The sequence below is a fragment of the Petromyzon marinus genome, chromosome 51 (assembly GCF_048934315.1).
Source record: "Petromyzon marinus isolate PM22_M1 ecotype Great Lakes invasive population chromosome 51, UKy_Petmar_22M1.pri1.0, whole genome shotgun sequence".
NCBI lineage: Eukaryota > Metazoa > Chordata > Hyperoartia > Petromyzontiformes > Petromyzontidae > Petromyzon > Petromyzon marinus.
The window spans coordinates 13980812-14002655 of record NC_133717.1 but is presented as its reverse complement, the minus strand read 5'-3'; the positions used below and the strand labels follow the sequence as shown (position 1 = coordinate 14002655).

The 21844-nt window shown below is 50.5% G+C and overlaps 1 protein-coding gene across 1 annotated transcript; it reads right to left on the bottom strand.

Moving 5' to 3' along the window:
* Positions 1 to 442: 442 nt before the first annotated feature.
* EED (embryonic ectoderm development) lies at positions 443 to 20557 on the bottom strand. The gene is made up of 12 exons (XM_032973664.2): positions 20406 to 20557; positions 18083 to 18235; positions 16441 to 16533; positions 15135 to 15200; positions 14270 to 14395; positions 12964 to 13045; positions 11776 to 11867; positions 11150 to 11283; positions 10320 to 10425; positions 9226 to 9384; positions 5573 to 5646; positions 443 to 3820 (listed from the first exon to the last, which is right to left on the bottom strand). The coding sequence occupies exons 1-12, from the start codon at positions 20499 to 20501 to the stop codon at positions 3694 to 3696; spliced, it is 1308 nt and encodes a 435-aa protein (XP_032829555.1). The 5' UTR covers positions 20502 to 20557; the 3' UTR covers positions 443 to 3693.
* Between the last annotated feature and the right edge of the window lie 1287 nt (positions 20558 to 21844).

Below are 21844 nucleotides of genomic sequence, written 5' to 3'. Positions count from 1 at the left end.
GTGGGCCTGGGTGATCCACTCCTCGCACTCGACCCCCACCGCTACCAACACTGGCACCTCCCCAGGGTTGCCCACGGTCCGATGCCGAGAGCTCCCAGGCATTCTTCGTCACGGTGGAGCGCACGGCGATGTTGAGTAGCGAGGTGAGAAGCCAGGATTTTCAAGAGTGACCCTAAGTGAGTGAGTGGGTGAGCGAGTGGGATCGGGTGAGAACTCGGAGACCAGGATGGTGTAAGGCGGATTGTTACACGGCAAGACTGTCAGATATGGCAGCAGATTGGGGAGGCCCTCCTCCAGCAGTGGATTGACCATGGCTGATGATTATGATGAGCGATGGCCACTCCTTAGCTCGTTGTATTCTCCAGTTAGTTACTGGGCACCGCCATGGGAATGTGGAATTTATACCAACGCTGACAATGTAAAAATCGCTCGAGGCAAAAGATAACCACAGCATGGCTTTATTTTTATGTACAAAATAACATCGATACTTATGAAAAACACATTACAAACAACAGCGTAACTTGTTCTGAGAAGTCCTAACCATCTCAATTTTTTTCAACTCAACTTCAGACATTTTCATGAACACATTTCTTTTTTTGTTTGAGGCAATCGCTAGCATCTGAATTAAAATATTTCCACTTAAGACCCCTTTTGATGCATCGTAAGTGGCTCTGCATTAAGGATTACACTGAGATTTCACACGAAAGCGAGTTTCAACTTTCATGACGTGACGTATTTACAATGTACGATTTAAAAAACAACCTTTTGTGAAATTAAGGACACTCAAATGTACGCAAAGGACTTTGATGAAAAAAAACCTCGTTGGGCTGTCATGGATGGCCCAAAACACACAAAGTCTGCTTTGTGGTTAATTTGAAAGTTTGTTATTGTTTTGACTGTCTCTGACGTGTAAACGGGCATCAAAGTCTCGAGTCGAAATTCGTTATGAGGTGTGAGCTGGAGAAATGTTTGGATTTTTTTGGGACAATTTATTTTAAAGAAATATGGAAAACGACCACACACACAAAGTCCTTTCTTCCATCATTCTCTTAAAAACAATCGTTTCGACAGCCAGACAAATATCAAGACATTCTTCATAAGCCAGCCTTTCTAAGCAGCGTTAAAGCACCACACAAAGACAAAGATCCCCGTATAGCCTTTAAGGCTGTTGGGGCGAGTGCTGTAAGCGAGCACTTGTGAAGGCCAGAACGGCACACGAAGGGGGTGGGTGGCCAGCACCACGCCCGGCCGCCTTTGTCTCCCTAGTGGCAATGTTTACACTGCACTAGCTACTCAATTGAGGCTGAGTCGACCTAGGGGAGGCCCAGGACCGGTTCAGATCATTGTCACTGGTGTTGGTCGCGAGCGGGAATCGAACTCGGGACGCCAGGTTCGTATTGCAGTGCGCTCACCACTACGCTACCGCTCCCCACACGAACGCACGCGCACACACACGCACAACACTTTGCATCGTTAAGAATTTAAAACACGTTTATAAAAACCCGTTGCAGCCTTGAAAGTGAGGAATATTTATACAGTTTAGCAACACGAGTTATCTCGAAGACCGAGACTGCAAAATTACTAAACCGGCTGGGAAAGGTTGGTGGTAATGGTAGGAGGAACGGGGATTTCGTTCATCACTTCCTGCAATATTTGGTCGGACGATGGACATTAATGTGAAAAGAAAGAAAACAAGCCAACCGGCTTCTTCCCATCTTTTTCAAACGGCAGGAAGCAGATTCCACGCTTTTAAGAGAGGCCCGTTCCTACGCTCGGCGTTCCACGTGGGTGGCGGTGGGCTCAAAGCGGCAGCGGTGCCCACTCCAAATTCGTGGAATCCGACCCATCGCTAACCACGGGCGTCGCTTGCACGGAATCTTGAAAGCTAAGCAAGGCGGAGCCTGCACACCAGTTGTATGCAAAGCAGCCGTGTGCAAAACAAGGTGTTGAAGGCTGCTACGGAGCTACACTGTCAGCAGAGGGCCGTACAGAAACATCCACTGTTGTACTGCACTCCGCTCCAGCGGGCTATGGTCTCCGGCATCACCAACCCGCACAGGCCGGCGTGACGGTCAAATAACCCTCACGACCCGCGCGGCGTGTGGGAGGCCTTCATCCGGCAGTGGAGTGACAAAAATGCTTTCACATGCATACAAAAGTCGATTACCTAGTATTGTGTAAAAAAAAAACCATCGTTATTAACGTTGGAGATGCTCCCAGTTTCTAGTAATAATTACAAGGACGTTAAGCTGTCAGCGAAATGAAAACACCGATTAACGCTCGACAAGACCGACAGCGTAAGAGTTACTTTATTTTGTTGCACTTCCTTTAAGGCAATATTTGGCTTCAAGGCAAATAAAAAATCATAAATTAAACCGGAATATATAAAATAAAATGGTACGATGACAATCAGAAATACTTGGCGAGGTTGGTAAATGTAAGAAGTCGGAACATTAGGGTGTAACCGCTCTGGCGACATTTGACTCTGGAAGTTTTCTCTCATGGCACAGAGCCGGGTTGGGGCAGCATGTGGCAGATTTCCACGGTGGTGAACGGGGGAGGAGAGATACACGGGGTAAGTCACTGGATAGGTAGTTTGGTGGGCACGTTGGTCTGTGAGTAGACGGATGGTGGGGATGTTCCAGATTTTTCTGAATAAAAATTAATCTAAAAATCGGGCCCAGACACAACATTTTGAGAAAGATAAAAAAAATAAGTATGACATCACAGGAGATGAGGTCACTGAAGTGACGTCATTTCGGTGACGTGTTTGTTTATGAACAAGCGTTGTGACGTAAACAACAGTTCAGTTAACGTTGCTCGCTTTCCCTCTCACTTGCAATGAGCTAAATCGTTATACGACATTCTATCCTTGCGTGCAGCACTATGTTCAGGAACTCGAAAGCCAATGTCAAGGCCTGCAGGCCACGACGAGAGGGCTTCATCAGAGAAGAGAGTTGTCATTTTGCTCTTCTGTCTCCATTGAAGGAGTGCACTACAGTGGGTTTACTGTAACGGTCCATTAGTTTGGGTTGCATGGCCGGTCACACTCCTGGGGCTTGTGTCTTTAACTCTCCATTCGTGAAGGAGATGAGCGCATTGGCCTGGCGACGTTCCGACGAGTTTAAGTTAATTCTATTCGGTGCATGGGATGATCCCGTTTATGCGGTTGCCCGGCTATTTTTACATGAGAGGCGCGCAGTGCGTGAGCGGTGTCTTCACGACAGCGGCGTCTTCACGACAGCGGCGTCTTCACGACAGCGGCGTCTTCACGACAGCGGCGTCTTCACGACAGCGGCGTCTTCACGACAGCGGCGTCTTCACGACAGCGGCGTCTTCACGACAGCGGTGTCTTCACGACAGCGGCGTCTTCACGACAGCGGTGTCTCACGACAGCGGTGTCTTCACAACAGCGGTGTCTCTTCACGACAGCGGTGTCTTTTGGCAACGCCAGAGCAGGGAGGTGCGACGATTGGCTCTCGGAGCGAGGCGTTAATTCACCGCCTCGACCAGGGTACACGTGTAGGGTTTATATTTCTTTATGGGTTGCGTCTTCTGTTAAGAAGGCGTGGCACGATTTGTACTCAGGGGGGGCTGGGGGGGGGAACTCGGGGGGGGGGGGCCGAGAGGGTGCAGTTTGGGGAAAGGGAAATGAGGGTGTGGGGTGGTGTCACAGCGTCCGGCGTGCGGTTTTCACCGTAGACGGTCCCAGCGCCAGATGGAGGCGTCGTCGCACACCGCGATCAGCACGGAGCTGTCTCGGCTGAAACTCGTCTGCCTTATTGCCGAGATGCACTTGGGGTGAGCCAGCGTGGAGCACCTGGCGGGGCGCGCACGAGGGAGGGTGACGCGCAAGGGGTTACAACAGAAGTTCGTGCACACGGCCGTGGCAACCGTGGAGGCGGCAGCGAGGGTTTGGCGGATCGCACGGATATTGTGAAACTCCCTTCCCCGGCGGCACCGAGGAGGTGGCATGCCCTGGCTTGCTAGGAAAATGCGGGTTCAGAAAAGTGCGGACTGATCTCCATCCGTTCCATCTAAAACGGAGTAGTGCTGGCCCCCTCGCATGCATGGGTTTTCTCCGGGTGCTCCGCTTTCCTCCCACGTGTATAAACACCAACTGGCTGAAAGCATCTGGATACACAGAGGACGGCAGAGGCTGGGCAACTGTTGGTGCCGACCCATCGCCCGACCGCCTTCCCTGCTTGTCTGCGGTTCCTCGCCGCTCGAGTCGTTCTCCATCTCCGAGAGCGAGCGAACACTTTGCGTTACAAGTTGAAATAATGATCATTATTATTCTTATTATTGAGGAAGGTGGTCAAGGTGGCTCAGAGATCGGAGCGCTCATCCCAAGATCTCAGTGGTGCCAGCTCAGTGGCCTGACCTCCGAGCGAGGGATCAGCAGAGCGCTCGGTCATGGAGCTCTCTGCTGACCTTTTGGGTTGGCAGCCAGGTTTTCCCAGCTGCTTGTGGATAAACTATACGAAACTATTTTATTTCACCAGGTAAGAGGCCCACTGAGCTGCAACGTAGCTCTTTTTCATAAGCGACCTGGCTGCCACAAATGATAGCGCAACGAAGTGGCGGCTTATCATGACGTGGAATTTTATAGCAGCCAAATACTCTAAACGTGTGACACGTTGATTCTAAATGCAGAGGAAAAAATGGAGGACGTGGAGGAGACTGCACGCCACCACAGGGAGAACAAGCAAACTTCAAATACACAGCAGACGTCAGGGTATTTCAGGCGAGGGAGTTAACATCTCCTAGCCACCGCGGCGCCCCCTAAGCCACATCCTCAAAGTGGCGAGTCAATGGTCTCGGCAAGGTCACCAAAGACTGCACGAAAAAACCCGACATCGCCTTAAGGTTGGTTCTTCGCTTCGGTTGCTTAAATCCCAGCTGTGAAAACCAAACATTGCTTTGACGGTCATGCAACAGGCGTGCAGAGCAGGTGCGGAAAACGCTGCCCTCTGCTGCGTGATCAGAGATCACATGACGGGATCTCACAGGTCAAGAGCTCTGTGGCATCCGCTTCCGGGGGGCCGCTGCCTCAAACCAAGGGGGTCGCGCGCTGCGCCGGAGGCGTTCCCAACGGGTTTGTCTCACGACGCCGTTACCCGGCCAGCCCACCATCTTGCCGCCCTTCACTCAAACTTGCCCTCCCCACTCCACACTAAACGGTCACCATCGCTTACTGCCACCGCTACTGTTCCCTCTTCATATGCTCATCGCATGGCTCTCACTAATTCCCCATTCATTACATCAATTCATCATCATTTACGGCCATCAATTTCGCGTTCACCGAATTCACGCATCACAGATTTGCCCCCGCATTGCTTCCACTCATCTAATTCATTCACCTCATCTCCACCATTACGTTCACACGCGCGTTGTTGTCATACCGTCGTTAATTCTTCGTCAAGTGCCCCTTGCCCCCCCGGGTGAAGGCGTCGTATAAATTCCGGTAAGTTAACGTGTGGGGAAGGAACTGGCAAAAGTCACGGCAAGCAGAGTACTCGGCACAGCGAAGATTGTGACCGTGATAAAAAGAGAAAAATGAGATTCTTACTTCGCCTTGTGAGGGTCTTCTACCTCCAGGTCCCACACAAAGAGCTTGCCCACCTGATTGCCGAGTGCCAGCATCTGCACGGGGAAATAGGGGAGGGGGGGGGGCAGGGGGTGTGAGATGGGCATCAGTCAGTCCGCGTGGCGACAACAAGCATCACTCACCCGATGACTCGGCCTAGATTGAGTGTGCCTTGTCAGATTCACCACAAGCCCAGTCATAGCCGGTACGTGGAAGTTACTAAACTTTTACATCAGAAAGTCTTTGGGTTTTTTTGCCTCTTCTTGAATATTCCATTTGGAGGGGTGGGGATTAGGAGACCCGGGAGGGCTCCGAGTTCCAATCCTGACTGCGGTGGGGCATGGTCCCCTTGCTTCTTGCAGAAGTATGCACTCCGACACAAACAGAACGGTACAAAGGGAAACCACACAGGGGAGACGGCTGCCTGCAGTCGCGCGCACGGTACACACACAGTACACACAGTGTACACACACAGTACACACACACACAGTACACACAGTACACACACACACAGTACACACACACACAGTACACACAGTGTACACACACAGTACACACAGTACACACACACAGTACACACACACACAGTGTACACAGTACACACAGTACACACAGTGTACACACACAGTACACACACACAAAGTACACACACACAGTACACACACACACAGTACACACAGTGTACACACACAGTACACACACAGTACCCACAGTACACACACACACAGTACACACACAGTGTACACACACACAGTGTACACACACAGTACACACAGCACACACACACCACACACACACACACAGTGTACACACACAGTACACACAGTACACACAGTGTACACACACACACACAGTACACACACAGTGTACACAGTACACACACACACAGTACACACAGTACACACACACACAGTACACAGTGTACACACACAGTGCACACAGCACACACACACAGTGTACACAGTGTACACAGTACACACACAGTACACACACACAGTGTACACACAGTGTACACAGTACACACACAGTACACACACACAGTACACACACACAGTGTACACACACAGTACACACAGTACACACACACAGTACACACAGTACACACACACACAGAGTGCACACACACAGTGTACACACACAGTACACACACAGTGTACACAGTACACACACAGTACACACACACACACAGTACACACAGTACACAGTGTACACACACAGTACACACACACACAGTACACACAGTACACACACACACAGTGCACACAGTACACACACACAGTGTACACACAGTGTACACAGTACACACACACACAGTACACACAGTACACACACACAGTACACAAAGTACACACATACAGTGTACACACACAGTACACACAGTACACACACACAGTAGACACACAGTAGACACACAGTACACACACAGTGTACACACACAGTACACACACACAGTGTACACAGTACACACCCACACACAGTACACACACATTACACACATACGCACAGTACACACACAGTACAGACACACGCACAGTACACACACACATTACACATGCACATTACACACACGCACAGTGCACACACAGTACACATGCACGGTACACACACACATGGCACGCACGGTACACAAACACACACACAGTACACACACAGTACACAAACACACACACAGTACACACAGTACACACACAGTACACACACACACGACACCCACAGTATACACACAGTACACACACGCACGGTACACACACACGCATAGTACACACACACGCACAGAACGCACAGTATGCACACAGTACACACACACACGCCACGCACAGTACACACACACACGCCACGCACAGTACACACACACACGACACACACAGTACACACACAGTACACACACACACGACACGCATAGTATACACACACACACACACACGATACGCACAGTACACACGACACGCACAGTACACACACGACACGCACAGTACACACACAGTACACACACACGACATGCACAGTATACACACACGCACAGTACACACACACACAGTACACACACAGTACACACACACACGCACATTACACACACAGTATACACACACGCACAGTACACACACACATTACACACACACACGCACAGTACACACACGCACATTACACACACACGCACAGTACACACGCACAGTACACACACACACACGCACGGTACACACACAGTACACACACGCACATTACACACGCACGCACAGTACACACGCACAGTACACACACCGTACACACGCACGGTACACACAGTACACACACACAGCACAGTACACACGCACGGTACACACACACGACACCCACAGAATACACACACACACACGACACGCACAGTACACACACGGCACGCACGGTACACACACACGACACGGTACACACACACACGACACACACGCACAGTACACACACACGGCACGCACAGTACACACACAGTACACACACACGGCACGCACGGTACACACACACGCACAGTACACACACGGCACGCACGGTACACACACACACACGACACCCACAGTACACACACAGTACACACACACGCACAGTACACACACGGCACGCACGGTACACACACACACACGACACCCACAGTACACACACACGACACTCACAGTACACACACGACACCCACAGTACACACACACGATACGCACAGTACACACACAGTACACACACACACACGCACGGTACACACACACACACGCCGCGCACAGTACACTCACACGACACGCAAAGTACACACACACACGACACGCACAGTACACACACGACACGCACAGTACACACATACACGATATGTACAGTACACACACAGTACACACACACGCACAGTACACACACAGTACACACACACGCACAGCACGCACAGTACGCACAGTACACACAGACACACAGTACACACACACGGCACGCACGGTACACACACACACGACACGCACAGTACACACACAGTACACACACGACACACATAGTACACATACACACACGACACGCACAGTACACACACAGTACACAATGCTGTTCCACGTCCAACCGCATAGCCACCGCATGTCGAGTGAATTCAAACCGCACAAGAGAGCAAAATGTGGGTAGAAATGGATTTGCCTGCATTTTTGGGAAACCGCACAAAACCGTTGCCGTTTTACCGGCAAGCCACTCGGTGTCAGTCCTGTGGACTGTACGCAGGTGAGCAGCGACAACCCGATGCTCACGTTGGGAGCAGGATCACACTGAACTCGCTGTGAACACGCTCTTCGCTTGTCGCACGCCCGCGGTGAAAAGCAACATCCGCGCCCGGAATTAGGAAATCTTTAATTCATGTATATATCAATATTTTTCGATTTAAAGCTTTCGTGACTGCAAGGATTAATCTTCTTTGGTTCTTTCGGTAAAGTCACGTAGAATGAGAATAAAATAATAAAATAATAAAATAAAATAACACAATAAAGTTCTCACGACGTTTCGGCCACAACACAAGCGGCCTTCATCAGGTGAAGAGACGAGACTGTCTGGAGGACAGCGCTGGAGCGAGTTCAATATTGGTTGGCAAATTCTTCAAGTCTGCAGAGAAATGGGAGGGTTACAGGTCAAAACGTGGTTCTCACCTTCTGCCAGAAGTCCATGGCGAAGCGCATGTACCAGATGTCGCACTGCGTGTAGTCGAAGCGCCCCAGGATGGTGACGTTGGAGTCGTTGACGCGAATCTTGTCCACGTCCTCCTCCATCTTGCCCGGCTTCCAGCACACGATGGCGTTCTCGCACGACTGAGAGAAACACAAACGCACACACACGCACGCACACACGCACGCACGCACACACACACGAATACAAAGATCATCCGTGTAGCCTTAACAGACTGTTGGGGCAAGTGCCGTTAGCGAGCAGCACCTCTGAAGACTGGCACGGCACACGAGGGGGTGGATGTCCAGCAGCACCACTCCCGACCGCCTTTGTCTCCCCCAGTGACCATGTTCACACATCGCACCAAGGTACTTATTTGAGTAGACCTAGGGGAGGCCCAGGACTGGTTCAGATAATGGTCACTCGTGTTGACTGTGAGCGGGAATCGAACTCGGGTCACCGGGTTTGTAGAACAGCGCGATACACACGCACGCACACAAGCACAGATTGGGTGGGAGCGTAGGCTGACACACATACACAACCACCTAAGCGGCTTCCTAAGTGTAGCCACTTCATGGACAACAAAAAAAGAACTGGTAAAGGTGCAGCCCTGCAATTGCTCGTTCGTGCCCCTGCCGGAGGAGAGGCCTCCACTCGTGGGGAAGCTATAAGAGAGCCCCCTTTAGCAGGCCCACCCTTCCGTGCTGGTCAGACATGTTGGAAGCAGTGGGAAGATTGCCCGCTCTTCAGCCGTGGTGTACAGAACGGCCACGCTGACCGGCGCTGGGCGGACAGGAGGCCCAAGGGGAGTCAAGAAAGTTAGCTGGGCTGTTTCAAGCCGCCGTTGCCGGGAGATCGAATCGAACTCCGGCGGGAGCCCTTCGATTGCGAGCGCGGTCGCGCTGGGCGCCAGACCGCCGCCGGTGACAGCACGCCGTTGGGGAAACATCGATCGGCTAAAACTGTGAAGCGGGCGGAGCGTGGGGGTGGGGGGGCGGTGCACAGCCCGGGGAGAAGTCGACCGGTGCCCCCCGCCCCGGCTCTCCGCCCGCTTCGTGCGCCCCACCCCCCTTGGCACCTTGGAGAGGATGAGGTCACCCAGCCAGCGCACGCAGTCCACGTAGTTGCGGTGGATGTCCCGCGTGGAGAAGTCGGGGTAGTGAACCTTCTGCGACGGGAATGGCCTGCCAACGCAAACACGTGGAATAACAAGATTGATGATGATTGTGAGAAGAAACAAAAAACTCAACTGCGCGTTAAAAAAACAGAGCTCCCCACTTCTAGACAGTATTTGGCCTACTTGTCCAAGCCAGCTAGGCATTTTGGGAGAGGTGGGAGTAACCAAAATTTACCCCACCACACACAATCTTCCGACGGACTTTGGTCTACTTATACTGCTGGGTGAAGAAAGACGGTCAGTGGGGGGGGAAGGAGTGGGGTGGGGATAAGAAACTTTCACCACAGTTTTAAATTTCCGCGTGGAGATACAGAATCGATCCGGCGACCTCTGTGCTAACCGTGGCGCCATTGCCAGCCATAACAGAATTGAGCCATGGGACCCAAACAATGCTTTATCAGTACCACCCAGGGTGACAAATCCTGACAATGATTTCCTCGAGGCATTTTATCTCTCGACCACAAATATGTACGATAGCAGTGGTAATTTTCTGGTGAGAAAGTTTCAGCGAGGGTATTCTACGGAGTATGACAATATGAAGGAGTGCCTGTTAAAAACAAACGGTGGTATGTATATGCGAAGGTTCCCGCCCACGTTTGGACACTGCCCGCGGTGGGACAAGGGGCCATGGTGAACAACGCTCGTGGCGGACACCGAGAGCAATTGCCACCACCGCGTGGTACCGACCAACTCCGCTACGTGCCCCGCGATGGCCCGCTCCCCGCTCTCGCCTGTTGGTCTTGTTGGGGTTGTATTCATAGGAGCCGCGTATCGCCCTCTGCATCCTCTCCGAATCCAGACGCCACAGCTTCAGAGAATGGTCCATGCCACACGACATGATTTTATCTCCGTAGAGGTCAAAGTCCTGGCACACAGAAAATAGACGGATGCAGCAGGCATTGCGCGCGTGGTGACCGCCAAGTCCCGGGCCCTTTATTGTGGAAACAAACGCTCGCGCTTACGCATTCCGTTTTTGGCGGGCGACGGATACGCCCTCGCGGTCGCGCATTTGCCGCTCGTTACAGAGGTTCGCGGGCGGGTGAGCGGGCGACTTGGTGAGTGGCTCATTGAGTCGGAGTGTGAACCTACAAGCGTGCGAGTAAAAGGATGAGCGAGCGAATGAACAAGAAGCGAGCAATCGAATGAACAAGGTGCGAGCGGGTGAACAGATAAGCGAGTGAACGGATTAATAAGGAGCAAGTGAATGAACAAGGAGCGAGCAAATGAGCGAGCGAGCGTGTGCCACTCCTTCAGGCGGACTATGAATGTGCGTGGCGATGAAGGGGGGGGGGGGGTGGACACGAGCGGGGTTTGTGGGGGGGGGCCACGCGCTGGGCGAGGAAGGGCGACAACTCACGGCGCTGAGGACTTCGTCGCGATGTCCTTCCACGCCGCCGAACACGGCCACCATCGTGTCCGTCTGAATGTTCCACAGCCGCAGAGCGTGGTCTGTCGGCATCCACAAAGCCCAACGCGTCAGTGCTCCGTCGACCCAAGCTGCTGCCACCACCGATACCCACTTACGGTACAACACTGACGATGCTCCGACTGTCGTTCACTGATAATCCGTGTTACTGCCTGATAAAAAATACTGCTACCGCCACCGTTGTTAGTGATATTGATGCTACTCGCTTTGCAGACCTTTAATCAGAGGAATGTAGAAATTGATGTATTAAAACCAATCCTTACGCTCAGACACATTGCTTGTGGCTATGCTGCTGCTAAGAATAATAAATAGTTCTACTCATGGTAACACTGCTGCTATCGAAAGTAACGTTGCAACTGCTACGTTAATAACGCAGATGCTACTGCTATTGGTAATATGCAGCAGCTGCTGCTATGGCCATCATGAACCCGCTGAGCGAGCCAGGCAGCCAAGCTCGAGGAACAGCACCCATATCGCAACCCCCCCCACCCCCAACTCCCTGACGTGCCGCGGTGTTTTGGGAAGTATAGGAGAGAACCCCCACTGTTCGCGAGGACAGGCGAACTCCCCCCTCCTCCGTGACGGCCAGCGGTCGATCCCACCCCCCATCCCACGCCCCCCCCCTCAGCCCCCTCCCCTCTCCATTGGGTCGCCCTGGCGCGGCAGGGTAAGCGGTCGGCCGTCAGCCCCCACCGCCGGACCTCTCGACTTCCTCGGTCGCACGTGCGCCGCAGCTGGGCAAACGGCGTGCGGCGTGGACCGAGTGCTGGCTTGGAAGTGCGCGCCGTGGAGTTTAAAAAGATTGAGGAGCCCTCTCCCTTTATATGTATGTACTATATGTTGAACTTCTTTCGCACCGTACGTAGCCAACCGTGCTGATCGGAGGTGCGGAGGAGGGACCAGCAAACGCACGAAAAAGCAGCTCTACAAGAGACGAGAAACTAATTTCTTCAGAGCCGCACGCGGATTGTTGAGAAACAAGAGCCAAGCGTCTGCCATGGCAGCGAAATTGATGGGAGGGGTGAAAACGAGCCAGCCGGGTCAGACCCCAAAGACGAGCGATGGAAAGGTTTGCAGCCACCTGCCGCTGGGATTGGGCCACCGCCTCCGTTTGCTCACCTTTGCTGACCGAGAGGAGCAAGTTGGGGTCCCTGGGGTGGAATTTCAATTCGTTGATTGCGTTCCCGTGGCCCACGTAGTGCTGGGGGATTATTGAGCGTCGGTTATTACATCGGCCGGTTACAAACGAGCAAGCGAGGCGGCTGGTCGCAACCGTGCGGACACGCGCAAAACACGCAAAATGATGCACAAATATGCGACGAAAAGTAACGAGACACAATATACAATCATACATTGAGCATTTCTTACCGATGACACACCATTAGGACAAGTTCTGTTAGCATGGATCCTTTTAAGTTTGGCACAGTGCACGAGGGTGGTGTGAGCCAGCACAGTGCCCAGCCACCCATATCTCCCCAGTATTGAGATTTACACACCGCACCAGGTACTCATTTGAGACTAGGATGACCTAAGCGAAGCTCAGGACCGGTTTCGATATCGTTCGATGTTGGCCGTGGCCAGGAATCAATCTATGAAGTCGTCTGGTCCACAGCGTAGTGCGCTAACCACTGTGCAACCAGTACCGCCCACAAAGATCCCCCCTATATACTGTCGGGGCAAGTGCTGTTAGCAAGTAGCACCTATGAAGGCCGGCACGGCATATGAGGGGGTGGGTGGTCAGCACCACGCCCAGCCGCCTTTGTCTCCCAAGTACTGATGTTTACACATTTCACTGGTTCATCGTATTAGGCTGAATCGACCTTAGGGAGGCCCAGAACCAGTTCAAATATCGCCGCTGTTGTTGCTCATAAGCGGGCTTGAACTCTGGTTGCCGGGTTCTTAGCGCAGTGCCCTAACCATTGCGCCCACCGCTCCCCACGACAATGATACGGTGGAGCGCACACACACAGTCACTGGTGATGGCACAAAACACCTGGAATTCTGATGCGGAGCCGTCACTTTTTTTGAGAGTTAATTTGCAATCGCATTTAATATCATATAGTCTCGGTTTTTTTACACATTAGTGCAATAGTAAACTTAAATGTGCAAGGATCAAAATACAAATAATCTGCCCAAGTCAACTTGCGCAAGAGCAAATTTATTATTTAACGCCGCCTTACATTTACTCAACATTTTCAATTTCTCATGTGACACGCGTGTTTTGTTGCTCCGATTTCAATCGCGCTTCACTGCCGTGCTTTTAGCTGTTTTGCCTTCGGCGTTCTCGCGACCCGGCAAACATCGCCCTTGCAAACGAGGCTCGTCCGCTTGTCTCTCGATTTCTCACGTGGCCCAACAAAATCGGCGTGAGAGTCGAAACTACACGCGGTGGCAGTGGGGGGGGGGGCGCTCGCTAAACGCTCACCTTCACGCACTGCATGGTGATGGGGTTGATGATGCGGATGATGCCGCGAGATCCGGCGATGCCCAGCAGGGGGTGGCTCGTGTTGCGGTCGTACGTCCACGCGCACGTGTAGAAGTTCTCGTCCGCCTGCGACGGGCAAGCGACGGCGCGTGCGCCCTCGGTGTCGGTTACGAGTGTGCGGTGCGCGGGCAGACGAACGCGAAGCCAAACGCGCGGGTGCAATGGCGAGCGGGTATCAAACTCGGGTGAACTAGTTCAGAGCGCAGTGCGTTCAATAATGCGCCAACACTCCCCCAATCAGTGGAACGCAAATACGTGAACACACACGTGTGGGTGTATGATAATATCAGTTTTGCCAGAAGTGGGGGTCAATTGCAATTACAATATAAATATTAACTCAAATAATTATGAGTGCCAAAAAGACTGACATGGTAACATGCACATGACATGGGAACGAGAGGGTTTTACAGGGGGTGAATAGAACAAAGGCTGGGAAATTTGATAAACATGACGTATACATAATAATAATAATAATAAACAACCAGAACTCTATACAATGGACTTGCAACTGATGTTCGCTGTGGCCAGGAATTGAACTCGTGTCACCAGATTCGTAGTGCGGCGCAGTGTCCAACGCGCCGCAGCTCAAAAAATGACAACTGATGTCATTACCATGATGACGACAATAACGACGATGGACTGATAATGGCGGGAATTACTGCCGATTACGATCACAATCGACGATGGAGACGATGCGTGTGCGATGACGACGATGATGACGATGACGACATTGGCAGTGGCATTTCAGCGGCAGTGAAGGCGCCCGCGCGAAGATTAAAGTCGGGCAGCCGGGTCCGCCACTCACCTCTACGTCAACGTACGACTGCATGAGCCTAACCTCACCCTGTGAGTGGCATTCGTACAGCGTGACCTGGAACAGAGAGGGGTGGGGGGGGATTACAGAGATGCAGATGTACGCACGCATACATACATACGCACGTACAAGAGGAGCTCCCCACACAATACGGGTTATTTCGTCATACCTCACCACCGCCGGTGAGTGTCGGTCGGCAAAGGTGCCGGGTGGTGTAGAGAGAGCCAGAGCGCAGGAATTGAGTACAACGAAAAGGTTTGCTGTCCATCGGGTAGCAATGCCTATGACAAGCTGGCGTGCATGGTGGTCACCCATCCAGGCACTACCCGGGCTTGTCCACTACTTAGCTTGTGCGAACAAGATCGGGCACATTCCGGCTGGTTTGGTCACAGGCAACACGGGTATACACGTTCCAAAATATATACAATGGATTACACGTGTTTACTGTTGGGATAACAGCAGAGCAGTGCTTAGAAATGACACACAAAGGCACCTCTAGGCCTGTACAACTGGCATCCCAGGTTCAAATCTGGGATTTCAGCCACCCATGATTAAGCCGGGTTCTCCATTGTCTCGTTCTTTGAATTTTTGAGCTCGCTGGCCCAGGATTGGGCAAGGACATGGCCCAACTTTTTACCCTGGCAACCGGAGAGCACAGACATTTAGATGTTGGTTAACTTAAAAAAAAAAACTATATTTATTTTACCAGGTAAGGCCCACTGAGCTGTATAGCTCTTTTTTAGAAGCGATCTGCCTATCACAAATGATAGCTCAACGACGTGGCTTATCACGTGGAAATTTATAGCAGCCAAATACTCTACATGCATGTTTCTAAACGTGGAGGGAAAAACCAGAGGACCCAGAGAAAAATCAACATGACCACAGGGAGAGAGACATGCAAACTCCAAATATATACAAGGCGTTCAGGGTCAGGATCGAACCCACGACCTCCTGTATAGTTAAGATCTCGCCACCGTGACTTATCGTGATAACAACAATTGCATACATTTAAGAACTCACAAAAAGTAAGTAACATGTACAAACATACTGTCTGGGGGACTATTTAAATATTGAGCCAGGCTACGTTAAAGACCGGCAGAACCATCCTGATCTCCAGAAGGAACACAGTCACGATGTGAGTGCAATATCCAGCTAGGTGGTCTTAGCCCGGTCACCACTACAACAAGTACCGTGATGCTATATTTTTTTACGCTTTTCGACCGAGGTTGAAAGCGGTTATGTGTTTAGTGCCGTTTGCTCGTGGCGAAGGTGGTGTGACGCACAGCATGGTACTTACCCTGTTACTCCCCACAGTGGCAAACACCAGAGGATCTCCTTCCTTGCTGTGCCAGTTGAACTGAACCCCAAACAGAGGCTGCCCATGGTCCTCCTGTGCACAAAAAAACACAACTTTACGAATTTACCTGGTTTGATTAAGAGTTCACGTGCGCATCCGGCGGGCAATAACCACACGGCCACCGACGTATGTAAATCAACGCTCGGCAGGTGACGGGTGACATGGACGACGAAGACGGAACATCAAGGGGGCATGTCAAAGCCCGTCTATCATCAGTACGTTGTGCGAGTACAAACAAGGCCGGAGGAGCTTACGAGAAACCTGAGCGGGCTGCACTAGCAGACTGCAAACACAAGATTATATTTGCACGTGCCAACAAAAAGGTTCACCCTGTAGAATACTTACATTTGGTCGTCATGTTAAAATGGGCGCAAGCAGTTTTCTTCCCGCCGTGTTTTGGACGGCGAAGCAGAGCTATGGTGTGAGTCGGAGCGAGGCCGTGCGCTAGTGGCTGTTTGCATTTTTCATTATTATTGAAGAGTTTTAATGTTAAAAGACCATCCTGAGTGTGATCATCTTTGACTACACTAGTTAGTAAAGTGCCGAATTCATACCCGTCAACCCATACTGTTTCTTGAATAGGGAAATTAATTTTCGGGTCCATACAGCGTACAGCCGTTTCAATACGGGCAACATTTTTTTGGTAAATTTGTTTTTTTGTCCCTTGTGATGAGATAAACGTTGAGACTTATAAGGGCACGGGGTGACCAATAAGGTCGAAATTTGTCTGTAATAAGGTAGTCACTGACAGGCATGCGAACTCAGAAAGAAGACTACAACTCTTTCATGGCATGCAAACAGATTTCACAAAGATTCTTAAGTTCACAACACATACTTTAAATCATGCATGTCAGGATTATGTAAATATGTGCATGTTTTATGCAAACGATGTTACACTTATCTTATATATTTAAATTAAATAGTGCCTTATTCAAATAGCGCCTTATTCAAAGGCACTATTTAATAATTGTACGTAATAGTGGTCGAGATAATAGCTAACAGTGAGCAAGACTGTACCAAAAAAAATCATCCAATGTTGAACTGAATTGCAAATATTGAATAAATAATCATCAAGGAGCTCTTGTAGTGAACAGTTACATGCGTAATCCCGATTGTGATGCTCACGACGCATGCGTTCAGCTCTGTGTAAGAATAATGTCTTTACGCAATTATGCCATTTCAATGAAAATTATGAGAATAAATTTATGCTGAGGTAACAAAACCGTACACGAGAGATAAAACAAAGGAGGCACTCATTATTTAGCCAACATATTAATATATGGAGGATGACAGCGCTTGGGGGGAATTTGGCACCGGCACACAGCCTGGCTGCCTTTTCCCGCTTGTGCCATGGTTCCCCGCTGCTCAAGAGCAAATTTTCCCCGTTCGTGAGCGAGCAAACATTTTGCACGGCGCGTTACAAGTTCAAATTATCGGGACGTAAAATTGCCCTGCGATATCTGCTGCTGGCTGAAGCGCGTCCACCGGTGGCGAACGGCGGCCGCCATTTGCCGTCGTGCGACTTGAGCGAGCGAGCGAGCGCACGCGTGCGTGGCGACCCGGGCCGCGCGCGTCTCCGCACCTTGAGCGAGTTGACGCACTTGAAGGCGAACTTGCACTTCTTCGCTCTCCACTTGCCCTTGCACCAGCTCTTGCGCCCGGGCGCGAACGCCGTGTTGGTCGGAGTGTCCGGCCGGTCGGGGTTCGCTCCGCTTCCCGTGCTCACGCCGTCGTCCTGCGGGGGTGACAAAGGGGCTGCCGGTGAGCGGAGGTGGACATTCGTTCGCTCAGCGACGGGTGGAGGCGAGGGCGGCGGGGGGGGAGGAGTGCTGCGGTTAAAGCGGTGGACTCTCGAGCGGACGTTCTGGCGGTCGACACGTGAATGTGAAGTTGAAGAGTTCTAAGCGCTGTAGGGTGGTGGCAGGGTGGCTCAGTGGTAACACTTGTCCAGGGGTCCGCAATCCCCGGGCCGTGGACCGGTACCAGTCCGCGGCCTGTTAGGAACCAGGCCTCACAGCAGGAGGCGAGCGGTGAGTCCGCGCGTGGCCCGCCCATTATTTTATTATTTACCACTTCCATCCGCGCCTCTTTCCCGCACTGCGCACTTGTCTCAGTCACAGTGTTGGTAAGCCCACAAGCTGACCCCTAGTAGCCACAATGTGTAAAAAACAAACGTCGCTGGAGAGCTTCTTTGAAAATGGGAAAAGACCCAATGATGAACCACCCCCCCCCCCAGTCCGTGAAAAAAATTGTCTTCCACGAAACCCGTCCCTGGTGCCAAAAAGGTTGGGGACCGCTGCACTTGTTCATAGGGTTTTTTTCGGGTTACATCGCGTAAATATACATTTTAAAAAATACATATATTCATTTGAGCCAATTAGTAAGGTTTGTCACGTAAAACAGGTAATACTTGTGCCTACTTTGCTGTGCCTCACAAAGTAGATCCTGAGATCGATTCCTACTCGGGCACCTATCTGTGTGTAATTTGTATGTCCACTCCTTGTTCTGTATGGGTTTCCTCCGCTGTGACTGGTTTACGCTCATACCTAAAACACAAAATTTAAGTGGTGTTGGCCAAACATTTAAATACAGGAAGCTTCTGAACAAAAATATTCTGCCTCAAGTGTAGCTCTCCTCCTGGGTAAAGAAGCAACCATTATAACTCTGTCAATCATCACCATCGCCTCTCTAGTGTCGCTAAAATATGTATCACTTTGTAAAAAATAAATAACGGTGGTTAACGTAATTTTGATTGTTCAATGGTATTTACGTGTGGCAAATATGTATATTTTAAAATAAAAGATTTAAAGACCAATAATATTACATTCTACAGCATCAAAACTTCATATGCAAGATTCACATTGGTAGTACAGAGTCCACACGGATTTTGTAGGGATTTCGCCCATGTAATATCCACTGCCAAGGAGGGCCTCCCCATCTCGGTCCCGCCAAGAGTATATTCAACCATACTTCACCACTCTGGTGAGTGCGCGTTGAAGGTGGGGAGCACAGACATGGGAACAAAGACGTAGATAACGAATACGGTACTGTACTTAGTAAAACAAACATTTGAGTACAGCTTAGCCCTTAACCCTGCTGAACGGTGTCCTCCCCACGCCGTGTCGGTTACGTGGATTGCTTGACCATACTTCACCACGCTGGTCAGTGTGGGTTATGTATGAGGGGGGGGGTTCAAATCGCACTCGCCGATAGCCGAGGCAGGGAATCGAACCCGGGTGGCTGGGTTTTATACTGTAGCGCAGTGCGCTAACCACCGCACCACCGCTCCCCCATTCATTTACTAAACGGTATACAGACCGGCGTATACGACAGAGTTCACAAGTTTGGCGGCGCGTGAAGCTGGAAACCATTTCAATGTACGCAATGATTCAAAATTATTTAAATAACCCATTAAATGTGTAAAGGAATGCCACTTTATCCAATGCAATACTGCACGCGAGCGATGTGAATGTTAACTAGCATGCCACGGGCTACCGGGACAAATTACTCCGTATAACTTCGGAAATGTTTGCACACATTACACACCTTATAAAAAAATATTTAATAAAACAAGTTCAATGCTCACAAATAATTAAAGTTGACTCGCCAACGGAACGCGACCATTGATCCCCGTGTTTACATTCCGTACATAGGACAAACCCCCACCGGTAGGATCCCCAGCAGCTCCACCAATCGCGACCGCGCGGAGGCACCACCACGTGACCCAACAAGCCAACGAGAAGCGCGGAAAACAACGGGGTTGCCTATCCGCACTAGGCAATTCGAGACCGCGTGGGTGCGCGTGTTAAATAACCCCGAGCGTGGTCATTTAAAACCTCTCTCGGCGCAACCGAGGATCGTGGGAAGCGCCCGCGAGCGCCACCGGGGTGAGGTGAAACACGTACGCTCTCGTCGCCAGAGCCGTCGGGGTTGCTCAACTCGTCCATCGATCGCTGTTTATTCGCCTCCGTTCCCGCCATCATTTCCACGTCCGCCATCATTGACCCGTCCGGCCCCGCCCCCCCTCCTCAGCCAGACTCCGCCCCCCAGCCAGACTCCGCCTCGTCGCGGTGACGTCATCGCGGTGGGCAGGGCCAAAGCCGGCGCGAGGGGGTCGCAGATTTCGACGCGATTGGCTGATGCCGGAAAGGCTGTAGGGGGGGGGGGCGTCCGCCCGTGGTTGAGCACCCGAATTTTGCTTGGAGCCGCAAAAAAAGTGGGCGTGGCGGGAGGGATTAATTAACATAATTTTATGCGTAATTTGCAAATGCACGAGCGGTCACATTATCATATGAGTAGTAGGTGTGGTATCATTGAATTATAATGTTCCAAAACACAAATCAGTCGGTTACCGGGTCAAACGTAACGTAACAGGAAAAACAATGGCAACACATCACATAATGTAAGGTATATTACAACATTATACAGCATTTGAAATATTTAACTTAAGTGAGGATTATGATTGAATACAATTTTGCAAGTAAGGTATACAAACGCAAATGGTAAAATAGTTTCCTTGAGACACATTTAATTGCGATAATAATTACAACAATCACGATATTGCACCGAGTAAAATAATGCAGCGAGAAAATATACATAACGAAAGAGTGCAAAAAGGCATAAAAGCAATAATAAAAATATTGTCTTCTATTTTTATTATTTTATTGTTTCCCTTCTACGTGACTTTACCGAAAGAACCAAGAATAGCTTTAAATAAAAAAAAGATGTGTTACATTGACATACTGCACGACTGTGTTACATTTACTGCACGACTGTGTTACATTGACATACTGCACGACTGTGTTACATTGACATACTGCACGACTGTGTTACATTGACATACTGCACGACAATAATATAAAATTCAAGCTAATGCGTTAATATCGCAAGGTGTATGAGATGGGCGGCACTATACCCACGTGCAGAGGTAAACAATTAAAACAAACATGAATATTCAAATATAAATTAAAACATTTTATTACTGCCATCGGTGCGTTTGTAGACAAATATCCAGCATCAGTTTAACACGTGGTGGTAGCCTTTCGCGACCAATATTATCCATAATATAGGTTTTTGGGGTTAGACCGCGTAAATAAAAATCCGTCGTTAAACTTGACACAGCCAACTAGTAAGGTTCGTCACGTAAACAAAACATGCCAATTCATTACTAGTACAGCACACCGGTTGTGTTGGAGAGTAAATCCACAACATTGACAATTTGAGTACGACATCTCGCCAGCAATTACAAGCAGCATCATCCGGCGACAGCCAGATTTGTTAAGCTAGCAAACTCTGGAACCAATTTTGACTTCCTGGGTCACAAAAGGCGAGCCAGGATTACAAT